Here is a 15,545-nt window from a genome sequence, read left to right as displayed (position 1 = left end):
GGAAGTCAGTGGTTGAGCGGGGCGTCGGAAGACGGTACGGTCCGTTCAACGGAACCAGGGCCGTGAGTTGAGCCACTTTTTCAAGGCTATTAGGATGTGGATAAGGAAGACGTAAAGCTCCCCAGGTTGTGTCCGTCACAAGAACGCGGATTTAGGAGCTGCAGATTAGCAGTTGTAGTCATGTGCAACCCACCTAGCTCAACCTAGATGAGTGAAAATTGGAAATATCTACATTTGAGTCAAAGGCTGGATAATCCATTATCCGATATCTTGCTTTTTCTATCAACTTCAACCGCCATTCACGGGTTGAGACTTTGAGGTCGACGACGACTAAACGGAAACGGAAGCATTCTGCGGCAAGTGGGGGCTTCGGGGCATGGCTCCGAGGCCATAACACTGGCGCTCGCGGCCGGACTCGAAAGTTTGACCGTGATTTTGCTGTACCCTCAAATCGGAGTAGCCTACCCGTCGCTCTGATCTGAATTTGTGAGCTACGCTGAGTGTGTTTGACGGTTGAACTAGTGAGACGGACGGAAAACTTCTAGCGCTGCCGCCGCAGCTAACGCAGGTGATGGCACCCCCTAGTTGCTTCCAGTGACGTGGTCAGACGCGTGGAAGACTTTGCGCCAGTCGAGCCTATCAGTCCAACGGTCTTGACATAGGATGGCAGATGTGAGGTTCGACCTTAGAGCTGCTAGTTTCGGTATTTCATCAATAGTTCAGTTGGACCCCAGGGGCATGCAGATGCCTCTCGAATTCAGTGAAGGCATAGGGGAACTGTTTGAATGAGACGCCTCTGCGGCCGTAGTCGGTTATTTCGGTGTTTCGATCCTTCGCTTTTCATGAGCATGCAAAGTTAGCGGGCCTTGAGTATGAGACCTCTTGCTGCACGTTGAGGCGGGGAAAGAAGCCCAAGTGATTAAATATCAAGTCAAGCTCATGGCAACGTGTCCAGACCTGCGGAAAGCCCTTCTTCATCTGGTCCCATGCGCAGTGTCTCGCAGTCAAGACAAGAGATCCTGCAGGCCTCTCAGCTTCCCCAACTGACGCTGTCGAATGTGGTAGATCTGGGATAGCCGCCCCTGGAAGTGCTCGAAGGATCTCACACTAGCCATGCGCCTTACGAGGGAAGCGTCCTCCGATTCGTAGCAAACTTGGGCGTAGTAGGTAGGGGTCAACATGCACATGTGTTTCAAGTCGGACCCTGATTGGAATGTTCGGCTTGCCACATGTTAACTCTTGTTTCCTTCCAACCCCCCTCTTGGTCTAGAACCTGCCTGATCACCACCTACCGACATGGTGGAAGGCTGGACAAATGTGTCGTGATCTCGAAGCAAGCGGGCGGAGTTCCCCCGTTTCAACCCAGCTGAGCATCTCGCTTGATTCCGTCGCTGCCAGCACCACACAGTTCAGTCGAACGACTGAAGATGGGCGGACGGACCAACACCAACCGCCCTGCTTTTCGTCTGTCCTTCCGCACCTAGGCCAGCGTGCGGGTTTCTGTTAGCAGTGCAATTCCCTCTCAGCGTTGCGTGCCGTCACGGCTACGACATTGCTGAACCGTGCTCTACAAGGGGAACCGGGAGGCCCCTCCAAACGACCTAAATTGGGAACTCAATCCTGGCGCCGAGTGATAAGACGGTCCAATAAGAGAGTGGCCCCTCACGGCCAGGCCACATTTCGATAGCCGGTCTCACTTCTTCTGGCGCAGGCTGTGTCCTTGAAGATGCGCAGTTCCGTGACAGCCGTTGCGACTCATGTTAAAAGCTAGTTCTTTGGGCCGAACACGTGCCCCATCTTTCACACACTCATAAGGCCAGACAGCTGTTAGGAGACAAGTATCTGTAGCCTCGAATGGTTTTGTAGTGTGTATGGTTGTCAACTTGAAGTTTACTCCGCATGACTGGCCTTTGTTGGGGAGAGGATGTTACAGGACGCGCGGCGCGCCAACTTTGGCCTTTTGGAGACTTGGTGTCTCGCGCAGAGATTCTTTACTCTTTAACCGCGGAATCGACCTTCACGCTGGCGCAACTTTGCAAGTCTGGCGCTGCGCCGTACCTTATGTACTGCGGTCGAATCTCCTCTTTCGTGATCACCTAACTGATCGGGCAAAGCTGCATCAAGCACTGCCGGGCGCCCACACCGGAAGGTTTAACAAACGGATACTTCCAAATGTTCCCAAAGCTCATCGGTCCACTTGGCGTTCAGTCCAACACCCAGAATGACGGGGATCATGCAAACAGGCGACAGCCGTGCTAATTAATTCGCTGCCAGAATTGTGACTGCAATGTTAGGGGATGCTTTTGCCTGGGTCTGGTTTGCCTCAGATCCTTAAAATACATTTCATTAGCAGCAAATTAAGCTTCGAGTATCGAGCTCAAGGCCAGACAAAACCATTGTGCCTCCCATCTCGCCAGCTGTCGCTCTCTTCAATGATACTATTCACGACATCGAAGTCACCCGCGCTGACTGACGAATACCCCCCTTTTTTTCGAGAGCCGTCCCCATCAGTACTCGCTCCACGCAACCGAAGCTGAACGCTGACGATCTCGTACCGGGGCGTCCGCAGCGTGGTCAGATTGGGGGATTCAAGCTCGATTTCGATTCTCGTCCCCTGTCAAGTCCCCGGTTTTAATCTGGCCCCCAGCAGATTCCGTGCGAACCGCCCTGCTATTGTCTGGAGGCCGAGGGGACCTTTTTTGCGACGCTGATCGCCCCCGCCACGACTCGTATTTTCGCAGCGAGGAAAAAAGGGCCAAGCGTTCTGTCCTCTTCTCTTCGACTCGCGGTGGTTGCGAAATCATGATTTCTCGTCAAGACTGGTAGAAAACACAACGGAAAGCGATCGAGACGAACTCGCGCCGCCGCCGCCTTACACTCCTTTTTCTTTCTTCTCTTGCCATGGCCGTGAACCGGTCCATCTTCCGCCGAGCGCTGGCGGCAGCCGGATCCGGTGGCGCCGGGCTGGTCCCGTGTCTCGCCGCGCTCGGGCTGGTGCTCCTACAGGTCGGCGCGGCGGTCAACCTATGGAACTCCCGCGAGCGAGGGCAGTTCAACTTTTCGCCATCTTCGAGTCTGACGATATCCGAGTTTTTGAGGTTCTTGGTTGCGACTTTGTTACTGAAACGCGAGGTTCGCCGACGAAATACCAGCACCGAGTACTCCTCGCTAGGCAACGGGTCGGAGGACTTGGATCTTGGCGCTGATGAGGACGGACGGTCGTCTGACGAGTACGCTGCGGAGAAGCTATCGCGACAAGCTCCTCGCATTGGAGGCGCGAGGGCACTCTGGCGTTATGTCTGGGGAGACGCAGACTTGAGATTCGGACTGATGAGGATTGCTTTACTGCAAATGCTCAGCAACAACTTGGTATGGGACGTCAAAGCGCTTGGCACCTGGCGCCGGCGCAACATTGGATGAGGCAAAAGCTAATATGTTTTCTCAAGTTGTTTCTCAATTATTTGGTCAGCGATCCAGGCACCGTCTCCATCACGAAGAGCGGAATTATGGTCGCAGCAGCTCTCGTCACGACGCCCGCTCTTGGACTTAAGGGCCCCAAAACTCGATGGATGGCTTTCTTGATCCAGGTAGGTCATTCGCATAGCTTTTGATGTTCCAGTTTAGCTGCTAAACAGGAGTAGACGTCGGGTCTGGTACTGTCCCAGTTCTACCCACAACATCGCACGAGGGCATCGACATACCAGCTTCCCCTCTACGTCAGCATTGTCGGCCAGGCCAGCTTCAGTGCCTTATCCGACATTCACAGCGAGAAGCTACTAAAAGCTACCGACTTGAGCTCGAACGGCGCAAACATTGTTTTGGGAGCTTTCGGTGCGATCCTCAACTTGGTCGTGCATGCGCTTGTGCGACTCTACAGCTCCTTCGAACCCACTTTCTTCGGCGGCTACGACAGCAAAGGCTTGTCGGTCGTCTTCATGACCACACTCGTAGCTCTGATCAGTACGGTTGCACACAAGAGTATGTCTCGGCCAAGGTCCCACTTGGGGGTTCTCGAAGAAGATTGCTGACGTTACACAGGGGTCGACTCATGGGTGCGGTGGTTCATTAACGACACAACTAGTGTCGTGTTGATGCTTGTGTCTGCGCACTTCTTCTTGTCACGATACAGCATGTTCCTCATACCTGGCACAGTGCTCATCTTCATCGCTTCGCTGGCATACATGAAGTATGCTCCGTTGAAAGAGTACATTAGTTCGTCTCCCGTGGATGACGCGCCGAACTCCTTCGCGCCGCCTCCATCCTACAAGGTCGGTCATCTTAACAGAGTACTTTGATCAAGGCATTTGATACTAACACTCTTGCAGAAAGCAAAGTTTGGCCTTCTTACCCTTGCCAGCTTCCTCGGCGCAGGCATCATCCCCTACGCAACACTTTCTGAACTCCCGCACACCCCCGAGTACCGACTAGTTATGAGAGACGACACCGACGGACACTGCTCAACACCCCCGGCCGAAATCATCACGCCCTTCACGGATAAGCAAGAACCGTACAAGATCTCGACAGGCCCTGGCAACCTCACTGCCTCTCCCTTTAGCAACACGCTCGCCATGATTCGCTGGAATGCGAAGCGCATGGAGCGCGTGCCCCTCCTCATGAAATACAAGCCCTTTTACCACACCGTCCACATCTCCATGCCGGAGATGGTCGAGGATAAACCCGAAGACTGGCACAATCTCACGCACTCGCAGTACCCACACCACGAAACGATTTACATGCAAGTTGCCAGGACGATGAAGCTCATACTCGACGAGCAACCCGATATCGAAGGGTTGATGTACTTCCACTTCGACTCATGGATCGACCCGATGGCTTGGGTCGATGAGAACCGCGAGTCTATCTGGTTCCCGACATCTCACAACACGCGGCAGTTCGAGGGCGACGGCCCGCGGTACATGTGTATGACGGACTGGCAGAAGTTTCCGCAATGGTGGGGTTGGTATCACAAGTGGAACGAAAAGGCCGTCACCGTCAACGGCGAGATTATCCGGATGAACCGCGGCTACACGATCGAGGAAAAGGAGTTTTGCGTAGGCTGGTCAGACATTTTCTACATTCCTCGACGCTTCTTTGCCGACTTCATTTTCCTGTCATCCGTGTACGGATGCGCGGACCTGTTTCACGAGGTTGCGATTCCGACGATGCTCAATATTATTGACCGGAGCCGGAGGAGTGAGAAGGCCAAGTTCCAGTCGGTCATCGACCGAATCGGAGACTGCTGGGGAGGATGCTGCGATGATTCAGCGACGGCCCATGACGTCAAGTGGACAAGGTGTGGTCACAGGTTGAATTACTTGAACCAGGAGGTGATTGATGCGCATTACAGCCGGTTGGACGAGCAAACTGCATGGCTTGGCCAGGCTGAGAGACAAAAGTCTGGGGGCGAGAGGCGTTGATGTTTTGTTTTGTGGAACATAGGACTATTGGAGCATTAGAGTGGACATAGCGTGTATTTGCTTCTGGCATCTGTAACATTATTGAGGCGTAAAAGTATCTAGCATTGAACTGGACATAACCTGAAGAATTAAAACACGACAATTACCCCTTGAGTTGATTGAAGGTACTATCTGTTCACGTGGAAGAGTAAATCAGCAACTTGAAGTATGTGTGGATGTCGGAGCTTCGAATTGAACTATCAGAGCTGATGGGAGGAGGGGTTCCAAGGATGATAAGCTTGAGGTGTTGTGTATCTTGGCTGCGTCACTGTTTATATTCAACCATGGGTAGTGTTTGTTCAAGGTGGCTCGGCATGTGCCTGACGAACACTTCCCTACGTCAATCTATCACTGACATGGACAAAGAGAGACCGCTTGAATCTCTCTCTAGTGGGACCAACTCGAATGCCCTCCTACCACCTACCCGTCAGAATTGGTATGTGTCTCGATACGCTCAGGTCATAGACTCATGATGGTAAGTGAGTGCGTTAATTAGGTGGGCCAAGTCAACTATCACCGACTGAAATGATTTCAAGCTAATAACTGCTGTCTACTTATCCACCTGATCCAACTTGGCAATGTGGTCTTGTAGTGGCTTAATCTGTCCTCCAGTCTGTGCTGACGATTGATTGTAAGGGGTTCTTGATGTTACACAAGTGATCTACATGTGGACAAAGTACCGTAGATGAGCAGGCATGGTCATCATTACATATGGACCCGAAGAGGAATTTGATTGATGAAACTTCTAATAGTGGACTCTTCCAAGGAAAGAACAAAGGCGCTTGGGCTTGGTGGCCGCTGTTTGCTCCTTCCATCGTTACTCAGTCAGCCCAACTTCGCAGGCAGCGAGGGCGGTCGAACGGAAATACTGGAGAGCTTTGTGTATTCGAACACCTTAATGGAATACACGTTTAGTATTTAAATATTTAATCAGTAGCCTGAGAACCTCCTACCTTCCTTGGACATCTCACCTTCCACCGCCTTTCCTCGTTGACAAAATCTCCTTTCCATGTCACTATTGACATTATCAAAGTGCCACAATCAAGAGACAGACATCACAAACTCGAAAATGAGATTCCAGGGTAATTTCACTCAAGTCTACTCAACCAATTATCATGAAAGAAGCCTGACAGTAAACCCACAGTTCTTCTCACTGGCGCTGCCGCCCTTGCCATTGGCGTCGCTGCTGGCCCCAGTATGAACCCTCACAAGATCCGTCAGGACCTCAACGACAGAGATGGAGTCGACACTATCAACACCGAGGCTAAGGACGCCATCCTCCATAGTCGCGAATGCGACATCGTCTGTCCCGTTAGCAAGCTCTGGTGCGAGTATCGCCCTTACAACTACCGCTGCGATAGTTCCGGCAAGCTCCGCTATGATCAACGCCACACCGACTGCGAAAATGCGTCTTGGGGCTGCACCTGTGGCTGTGACTGGCGAGTCCCCGGTATTGAGTCTATAGAGGAGACGGTGGAAGCTTAGGAGCATCGAACATGGAAGTGACAAAGATGAATCATCATTGGAATGCATTACAGATGCGGTATCATGGGTCGACATCATAGGGACTAGTCAAGTTTGAGGACAAGATTCACAAGGAAAGACCAAGTCCCAAATTGACAAGTTCACGCTATGCCATAAGACCCGATAAAGACGAGGTAAACAACGGAATCAATTTCCTGCCCTGTGGGCTTGTGTATGGTCTGTACACACAATGCGCTTCGTTCATAGTGAATGAGGCCAGTCCATTAAGTTGTTATTCCTATGTCCTCGGCTACATATGCTCCTCAAACAATTATGAAAAGGTTTTTGTGTTCCTGGCCTTGGCTCAGCATGTTGACCTTTCTCTCCACACTTTATTTAGCTGATCCTGTTTCGTGGTTATCACTCCCTGCTTCTTGGAGCTCGAGGTTATAATCTTCTTTTCTACACACGTGTGCTCTTTGCCACACACATGTATCTACGCCGCAAAAAGAGGCAAGACATATAAGACAGCTAACCACAGACACCACAGCTTCGCCACGATATCGTCAGACTTCTCATTCCGTCTCATCATGGTCAATGAAGCCATCAAGGCTCCCACTCCCAAAGGAGCCGCCCAGGCTGCCGCTTGAAGGTTCCAGAACAGCGGACACGCAGTGGACCACAGTAAAACCATCACGGCCAGCCCGCCGCGGGCAATCCCTTCGCCGTATAGCAGAGGAATAGTCTTGCGGCCCCTAGCTTGATCTCCCTCCATATCTGGGAAATCCAGCGCTTGAACTGTTGTAGAGATGACGGCTCCAGTCACCCCAATCCAAGCCCATGCCTTCGGAAGGAGATCACCTCCAGAGATGACCTCCAAAGCCCCAGCACTGAAACACATGATACCGCCTGTGTTGATCGCGTTGCGCGCCCAGATGTTGATACTGCTTCCGTCGAGATCGTTGTACATCCATAGAAGCGTCATCATCGACATCGTTGGTTTGAATCCACCCACAAACGCGCTCACTGTAACCACGAGAGGTATCATGCCGAGAAGAAGTCGTTGGGCTTGTGCGGGCGTCAACCGCTTCGCAGCCAGTGGCCGCCATGGTTTGTTGTGCTCGTCTTCGACGATGGAGTCCGCGAGTCGTTGGTTTGAGATACCGCACACGATCAAATTGAGCCATATCCACAGGATTGCCAGCAGTAGTCTCTGAAAATTTGGGTATTTCGTATGATCGAATTCTGTCGTGAGTTTGTGACGACTGAAGACGGCTGCTGTGATGAAGATAATTTGAGGCGCTAGTACGGTCTTGATGTCGCTTCTAGTGAACAAGTAGAGAGTCTTGAGATGAAAGGATGCTGTTTGTGCCTGAGAAGGATCAATACAGTGCTTATGGGAGCTTTGCGCAATGTCCAAGCGAACATGTTTTCTTACCAAAGTCCTGCGCTTGGGTACAGATCTGTAAGAGTCCGGTGCGGGAGCGCCCGAAGGCTTCTCGGCCAAGATATTGTTGTCGACAACTGTCATAATGTCGGTCGTATGACAGTAATTTCCTGACAAACCAAAATGTCGCTGAGGATCTGGACTGTCAACGCTCATGAGGCCGGCTGGAAGGTGGAAATCAACCTACTATTTCAATCAGTCGCCTGACTACCAAGGGCGTGGGGAAGTCCGCGCCGAAGATGACAGTCTGCTTGGCCGGAAAGTCCAAAAATTGTGGATGTGACGACATCGTCTGATGTTGCCGTGTCTGCGCGCCTCGCAACATTGAGAACTGTATCCTGGTAAAAGACTATTGGAGGATTTCCGTGAAGCAGGCCGGGTTACCCGAAGCTGTGGGACGAAATCCAAAAGGGGAATCCAGTCGGGGGCATTTACTGAGGATAACTCTTTCAACTAAGTCTAATCCCGGTATAAGATTTCGGGAAGCTGAACTTAAGTTGCCCCGTAGGTCGGCGTGAGGGTCGAACTAGCAAACGCAGCTTGTCTCGGGTTGGCCGCACCGCCGCAGCACTTCCCTCTTGAGTCGAATTGAGCCATGTTACATATTCCGAACACGTCTCCAACCTAAATTGTGGAGAGCTGAAAAGTCCGCGGCCTTATAACAGATAATGAGCATCTTGCGGTGATAAGCTTCAGCTCTCAAGTTCGACGCCACAGTCTCGTTTGGTCTAGCCCTGCGCTCCACAACATATCAACATGTTCACCGCCTAGAACACTAAAAAGTCAAGACACGCATCAACCTAGACTACTGGATGAGATCGAGAATACGAGACTGATGGAATCGATTCCGGGCTCACCGTCAATGGCTGACATTCGATATTTGGATAGATACAAGGCATTCGACCACATTCTACTAGCAAGGGAAGAGAAAGCTGTCTTCCGGAATATATCGGACATGACGTGGTCTGCGAGTAAGACCTATTTATCCGCAAGACTGCTCATAATACCAAGTAAAGCAGCAACGACTAGAAACGGTCAGCGCGCTCCGTCCGAAGCCCACGCACTACGGAACGTAGGATACTTACAACCTCCCGCTGTCACAATGTAGGATGCGATAGACCAAGCAGTCTGTATGGTGGTTAGGTCCGTCCAGTCCTTTGAGTTGAACCAGAGTCCAATGACAAGGCTTAGCACCACTGGTATGAGAATCACGACGGCAATCCTAGTGACGGACCAGCCCAGCACAAGTTCAAGTGAGTACTTTCCGTTGAGTACGTCGTGTGAGTTGTTGTTCAGTTCCTGGTGAATCCAGTCCCCCCAGGCAAGTGCAATGTGTTTAGGGACTCGCCATTGCTTGTACGTATGCAGAAACAATTGCAAGTCTGCAGCGCCGTTGATGTCGAGGTCAACACGATCATGAGTCCCTTTCTGGGCACCGCACTGCAGATGAAGTTACATTAGCGACACATTGAACACGATATATATGTCGTCTGCTACCTAGTAAGGTCATTCGGCTTCAGGCGACTTACTTTATATAGCCGGAATCCTTTCACGTGTCTTAGAGAAAAAAAGGTCTTCCAGAAACCTCGAAGAAAGAGAATTTCCCAACCCAGCTTTCGAAACAATCGTTTTGGCTGGTTGCAGAACATGATCCTTTCGACTGGGTTGGGTTGGCCGCGGGGAAAGATACCTAAAACCACATAGACCGGTAGGGCTCGGGCTATTGAAATTCTGACAGACGTTCGAGATATACCAAATAGGCGATAAGTTAGCGCAATCTCCTTTGCTCTATAAGTCTGAATTTCGTTGGGAAAACGTTCGGCTGGTGGTTTGGCGCCACCTATCTCGATATCATGCCCTTCATCCAACTTCGCCAATCGTCGAAATTCGGCTGGATATGGAAAGCTGTCTTCGCGTGTGATCCCGACAGAAGGAGAAGGCCTATCACGACCCTCGAAATGGGCTTTGGTGTACCCTCGTTGTGATCGGATGCACTGATTCCGCTGACTAAGGACGTATTCGTACGAATACAGCCCCTTAGAGACATCTAGGTTAAATTTCCAGGTCCTTTCCGGAATAGGTTCCGCCGGCGCTCGCTTTCCTAGTGATATTTGTCTCTGTAAGGCATTGTTTGGCGATTGTCCGTGGATACTAGCATGATTATCTTGCCCGTCCGTAGTCGGCATTGCTCCAATCTCGTTAGTGCTCATGTTGGCAGCGTCTGCCATTTTTGTTACTATTTGATTCTCTGGAATGTCTCGGCCAGTATAGAAACACAGAGAGTATATTCCGGGAAGATGGACAAACACAAATCGAGGGGTGTAAGAATGACCTCGAGACGGATGCTATGCAAACGAGAAGAAATGCCGATAGCATCCTTATCGGGCCCCAGGAGATTGACTAGTTGTATGCTAGCGGCCCATGGGATTGGATTCTGTCTCACTCGAACCTCACTAAGTTGTTCAGCTGCAAGCCACCCCTAGCTTAGCTGCGTCTCAGCCGTGAGAACCAACGAAGCTCATTTGCTAACCGCGCGAAAAGGAAGTATTGAAGAGAGAGGATACGCTGTAGGAGTGGCCAGTCTCGCATGTACTTGACTTTATTCTCCAACAAAGCACGCTGGATGCAGGGTGCTGCTAGAAGCTTATCGTACTTGGATATGTCCATCGTAACATAGAATACCAGCGAATGTCTGAATTGCAAGGCAAAATTAGGCTTTAGTCCCTCAAGACAGAGCATATACGGAAAGAACTTTGCACGAGGGGTCAATTTTGTTGGCCCGGTTAGTATAGTCAATGTCGAGCTCAAGTCTATTGTGCATGGACTCTTACGTCGTCCTAGGTACTCAATAACCATGTATCTCAAAGTGCTTAAGTGCTACGACTTGGGCGCATAGGATGTTCACTGTCGGTATTCAGACTTGTTTGAACGTGGGAAAGGTTTATTTTACTGTTATCCAGACATTACTAATACTATCCAGAGTCATAATTCGTTCATCGTATCATTCCTCCACTAAAATATTCACCAATTAACCGAAGACTTACGCCTGCACAGGGGTAATCTGGGCGGTAGCCTTCAAGTCTCTGCTGCTCCATCCCAGGCTGAGGGTGAACTCGCCCTCGGGAATGAGCCACTGCTGGGAAGCAACATCCCAGTAGCTGAGATCGCGACGCATCAGTTCAAAGACGACCTTCTTGGTCTCACCGACGGCAAGGGGGAACCTTCTCGAAACCGCGAAGCTGTTTGGGAGGAGTTCCGGCGGGCGTGGAGTTGGGGAAGGTGACGTAGAGCTGGGGAACGGCGGCACCCTCGACATCGCCAGAGTTGGTGATGGAAACGGTAGCGTTGTAGATGGTCTCCCAGAGGGCGGGGTTTCCACCGGGTTCGACGGGGCGCTGCTCAGGGGCGGAGGTGACATCCTGCTCGACGGGGCTAGCCTCGAAGTCGGCGACCTCGAAGGTGGTGTAGCTGAGACCGAAGCCGAACTCGTAGCGGACAGAGATGTTGTGGGCGTCGAAGTAGCGGTAGTCGATCTCGAGCTTCTCGTCGAACCAACTCTGCCAGTCGTACCAGCCGGTGGTGTTGATGCCAGTTGTGGGAGGGGCGTTGTAGTCGGTGCCGTTCAGGGCAATGGTGTAGGGGAGTCTGGCAGAGGGGTTGACATCGCCGTAGAGGACGTCGACGAGGGAGTTACCGGACTCCTGGCCAGGGAAGTGGGCGGCGAGGATAGCAGTGACGTTGGGGTGGTCGGCCCAGGGAAGGTCGTTGATGCCGGAAGAGTGGGTGATGACAATGGTGTTGTTGCAGTCCTTGGCGACGCTCTCGACGACGTCGTTGCCGTCCCAGTCGACGCTCAAGTGCTGGCGGTCAGCGGCCTCCTCAGCCCAGGTCTTGAGGAAGACGAGGCAGACCTCGGGGGCCTTAGGAACCCAGAGGTCGGTGACGTTGGAGTTGATGATGAGGGTGTTGTTCAGCCACTGCTGGACGAGGGCACCGTCCTTGGAAGCGCGAGCCTTGATGGCTTCAAGGGGGGTGACGAGGTAGGTCAGACGACCGGTGCCGGATCCACCACCAGCGACGAGAGTGCCGTACTCGAAGTCAGCCTGGTTGTAGAATCCCTGAGTGTCTTCGCCAGCATCGTTGCCAAAGACAGCGATGGACTTGGGAGCCTTGAGGGGAAGAGCCTTGTTCTCATTCTTGAGAAGAACAGCGGCGGCGGCGCCGTGCTTGCGGATCAGCTCACCGTGGTTCTCACGAACATCACGGCTGCGCTCGCCAGTCAGGTTGAACTCACGAACCCAGGTGGATCTGGGGGAGAAGGTGTTGAGGTCGCCAGTGGAGGGATCGACGGTAGGGTATTCCTTGTCCTGGTTGAGCCAGTAGTAGGGAGTCATAATGCGAACAATCATGTCATCAACGCGGGCGACGTTGAGGGTACCGTTGTTGACAGCAGTAGTGACGTTACCGCCGAAGAAAGATCCAGACTTCCAGTCCATGCCGTACTTGCCGATACCGCCAGGCATATCCATATCAAGACCGGCCTCGATGGCAGCAACACCAGTGTGGGTGGCACCCCAGTCGGACATAACGTAACCATCGAATCCGAGCTCAGTCTTCAGAAGACCGTTCAAAGACTTGGAGTTCTGGCAACCGTAGGAACCGTTGATGCGCTGGTAAGAGCACATGAAGGAAGAAGCCTTGGCCTTGACAGCGTTGGCAAAAGGCCAGATATAGAGCTCGTGGGCGGTTCTGTCATCGACATTGGAGGAGAGAGCCTGTTCCTCGATGTCTGTGGCAGTACCATTTGGATCGAAAGTCGGGTTGCGCATGGTCTCCTGCTCGTTGAGAATCCAGTGCTTAGCAGTAGCCTGGACACCAGCATCCTGGTGACCGGTAATGGTTTCCTCCATGGCGACACCAGTCAGGTAAGGGTCGGGACTGAAGCCCTCCCAGTTTCTGCCGGAGTAGGCACTGCGGCCGAGGGGGCCAGCAACGGGGCTTTGAGTGGTCAGCAGAGGTTGGATATAATGGGTGCACGGAGATGGACAAACCTGAGAGCAATATGGGCACCCTTGGCCTTGAACTCCTTGCCCATGGCAAGACCTCTTTCGTAGAGAATTTCTCTATCCCAGGTGGCTGCAGCAGAGACACCGGCGGAGAAGACACTGGCGTAGTCGGCAACACGGATGGATAGGGGACCATCCTGGAGGCAGAGACCCTGGAAACCAAGACGAGGGATGGCGACGATGTTTCCGACGCAAGGGCCGGGTTGGCCAGTGACCATGTCGGCCTTCTCCTCAATGGTCAGTTGAGAGACGAACTCCCTTGCCTTGGCGAGGGCATCCTCCCAACCGGTACCAGTAATGTTGGCTTCATAGCTGAGTTAGAAATTGCGATCCTAAAGTCACAGATGTGATTCGAGAAACTTACGGGAAGGGTAGACTGGCTCAGAGTCCCCGTAAGGACCGAGGATGGTGGTGTTCACCGGCTGAATCCAGCTGAAGGCATCTTCAGATCGGTCACCAGAGTCATACGCCTGAGCGTTGACTGAGGGTGCCAACAGAAGGCCGGATAGGAAGAGAGACAGAGCTGCGGACATTTTGAGATCCTTGAGCTGTTGACTGGCGGCTTGTGCTGAAGATCCAAAAATTGCATAGATTGGGGGTTACATGCCGTCCTTTATATGTTACCTGTTCATCGTCGGCAGCAACGTCAGTCCACCATATCCTCGTCGCCCTCGCACTCTGCTCGCCGGTGACCTGGAGAGACCCCTTCTCTTCCCCGTAACCTCCGCGCTGGCAACGACAAAGTCGGGGAAAACCTGATCATGATCGTGTTCCCATTGGTAATGCACATCGTCATGGTCCGGAAGTCGGCCCCGCACCGGTTGACACCCGAAAGATGCTCACCAATGCGCGAAGGGGTGGGATATTGGGCAGGGCAATCAGCCGTAGATTTCCCAGCGACGCACACGATGACTACACTAGGCTTAGTCTCGAAATGGTTGCCAAACCGATGGGCAGGCCCGGAAAAGGCTCTGCTATACACGTGGGGAGGCGGAATCTTGCCGAATCCCCAGTCTGATTAGAGGTGGCCACACATCGTCATATGGGTTGTGGGGTGTAATTCTCATTAACGGCGGGTATGACTAGTCATAGAATCGCTGGAACAGCTGTTAAGCGGGAAGATCGAGTCATTGGGCCTCTAGAACCATCGACTCTTTCAACAGGTCTCAGCACCCTTCACCGCCCGGCTCCCAGAACTACCAGCGATAACTCCGCATCAGGCCGACTGCTGGATGCCAACATGGGGTTACTTTACCGACGACGGGCAAAATCTATAGAGTAGAATGGAGTAATAATCACACATGGCGCGCCTGACTGTCGGTGTTTCCGCCGTAGCATTCAAAGTTAACTTCCGGAGAACTGCCGCTGTGGGCGGGACAAGGAACACGAGCCAATATGTGGGGGATGCGGATCGGGTGACAGCTGGAAAACCTGGAGACTCCAAGCTTTTGTTTTCGTGAGCGAACCCCCGGTCCGAACACTCACTCACCTCACCCAAAGCTTACTCCGTACCGGCTTTCCAAAAAGCAGAAGAACCGCCCCCGGCTTGATCCCAGCCACCCCCGCCCCCGCCGTTAAGGTGAGTGGACCACTGGGACACACGACTTTGTGTGGAGGTCCGACATTGCGCCGACACTAGAGGACTCTAGACGCAGGTTTTTTCTTTCAAATTTCTTCGTGATGGCGGTTGGAGTAGCTCTTTAGGGGAATCTCTTCATGAACACTCAGAAATTGAGGGGCTCTGGGGGCCAAGGCCGTGGAACTGGTCGTCCCAAATCGGAGAGAAACAATACTCTGTCCCAGTGTCCCCAGTTCCCCCGCACATCTAATCGGCCCTGTTCTTCGCCTTCGGGTCATGATTTACGCTGAAAACCGAGCCTCGTGCTCCGTGGAACATGTCAAAGAGAAAGTCGAGGAGCCTGCCGCCGGTAAAACAACGGCTATTCAGCAATAATGGACTGTTGATCGGCCGATTAGCGCGGGATCCGGTCTTAACGCCAAGAGTCCGTCGTGATCCATGGCAGAAAAGCCGTTCACGATGCCGACGATGGTAAAATATTTGCGTGCCAGACTCCATTCTCCCGATATTTCCAGTGTCCCGGTGCAAGAGGTCTC

General features: G+C 52.4%; 2 protein-coding genes across 2 annotated transcripts; one reads left to right on the top strand and one right to left on the bottom strand.

Annotated features, from left to right (window-relative positions):
• Positions 1 to 2,901: 2,901 nt before the first annotated feature.
• N0V96_002604 (uncharacterized protein) lies at positions 2,902 to 5,414 on the top strand (the record flags this gene model as incomplete). Its single annotated transcript, XM_053187359.1, has 5 exons — positions 2,902 to 3,369; positions 3,447 to 3,587; positions 3,642 to 3,978; positions 4,039 to 4,268; positions 4,326 to 5,414. The coding sequence occupies 5 exons, from the start codon at positions 2,902 to 2,904 to the stop codon at positions 5,412 to 5,414; spliced, it is 2,265 nt and encodes a 754-aa protein (XP_053054863.1).
• Positions 5,415 to 11,404: 5,990 nt separating this feature from the next.
• On the bottom strand, positions 11,405 to 13,963 carry N0V96_002603 (uncharacterized protein; the record flags this gene model as incomplete). Its single annotated transcript, XM_065756570.1, has 4 exons — positions 11,405 to 11,563; positions 11,586 to 13,362; positions 13,416 to 13,734; positions 13,795 to 13,963. The coding sequence occupies 4 exons, from the start codon at positions 13,961 to 13,963 to the stop codon at positions 11,405 to 11,407; spliced, it is 2,424 nt and encodes an 807-aa protein (XP_065614939.1).
• Positions 13,964 to 15,545: the final 1,582 nt, after the last annotated feature.

The sequence above is a fragment of the Colletotrichum fioriniae genome (assembly GCF_027942845.1).
Source record: "Colletotrichum fioriniae strain IMI 355084 chromosome Unknown scaffold_2, whole genome shotgun sequence".
Lineage (NCBI taxonomy): Eukaryota > Fungi > Ascomycota > Sordariomycetes > Glomerellales > Glomerellaceae > Colletotrichum > Colletotrichum fioriniae.
This window is presented reverse-complemented; position numbering and strand designations above follow the sequence as displayed.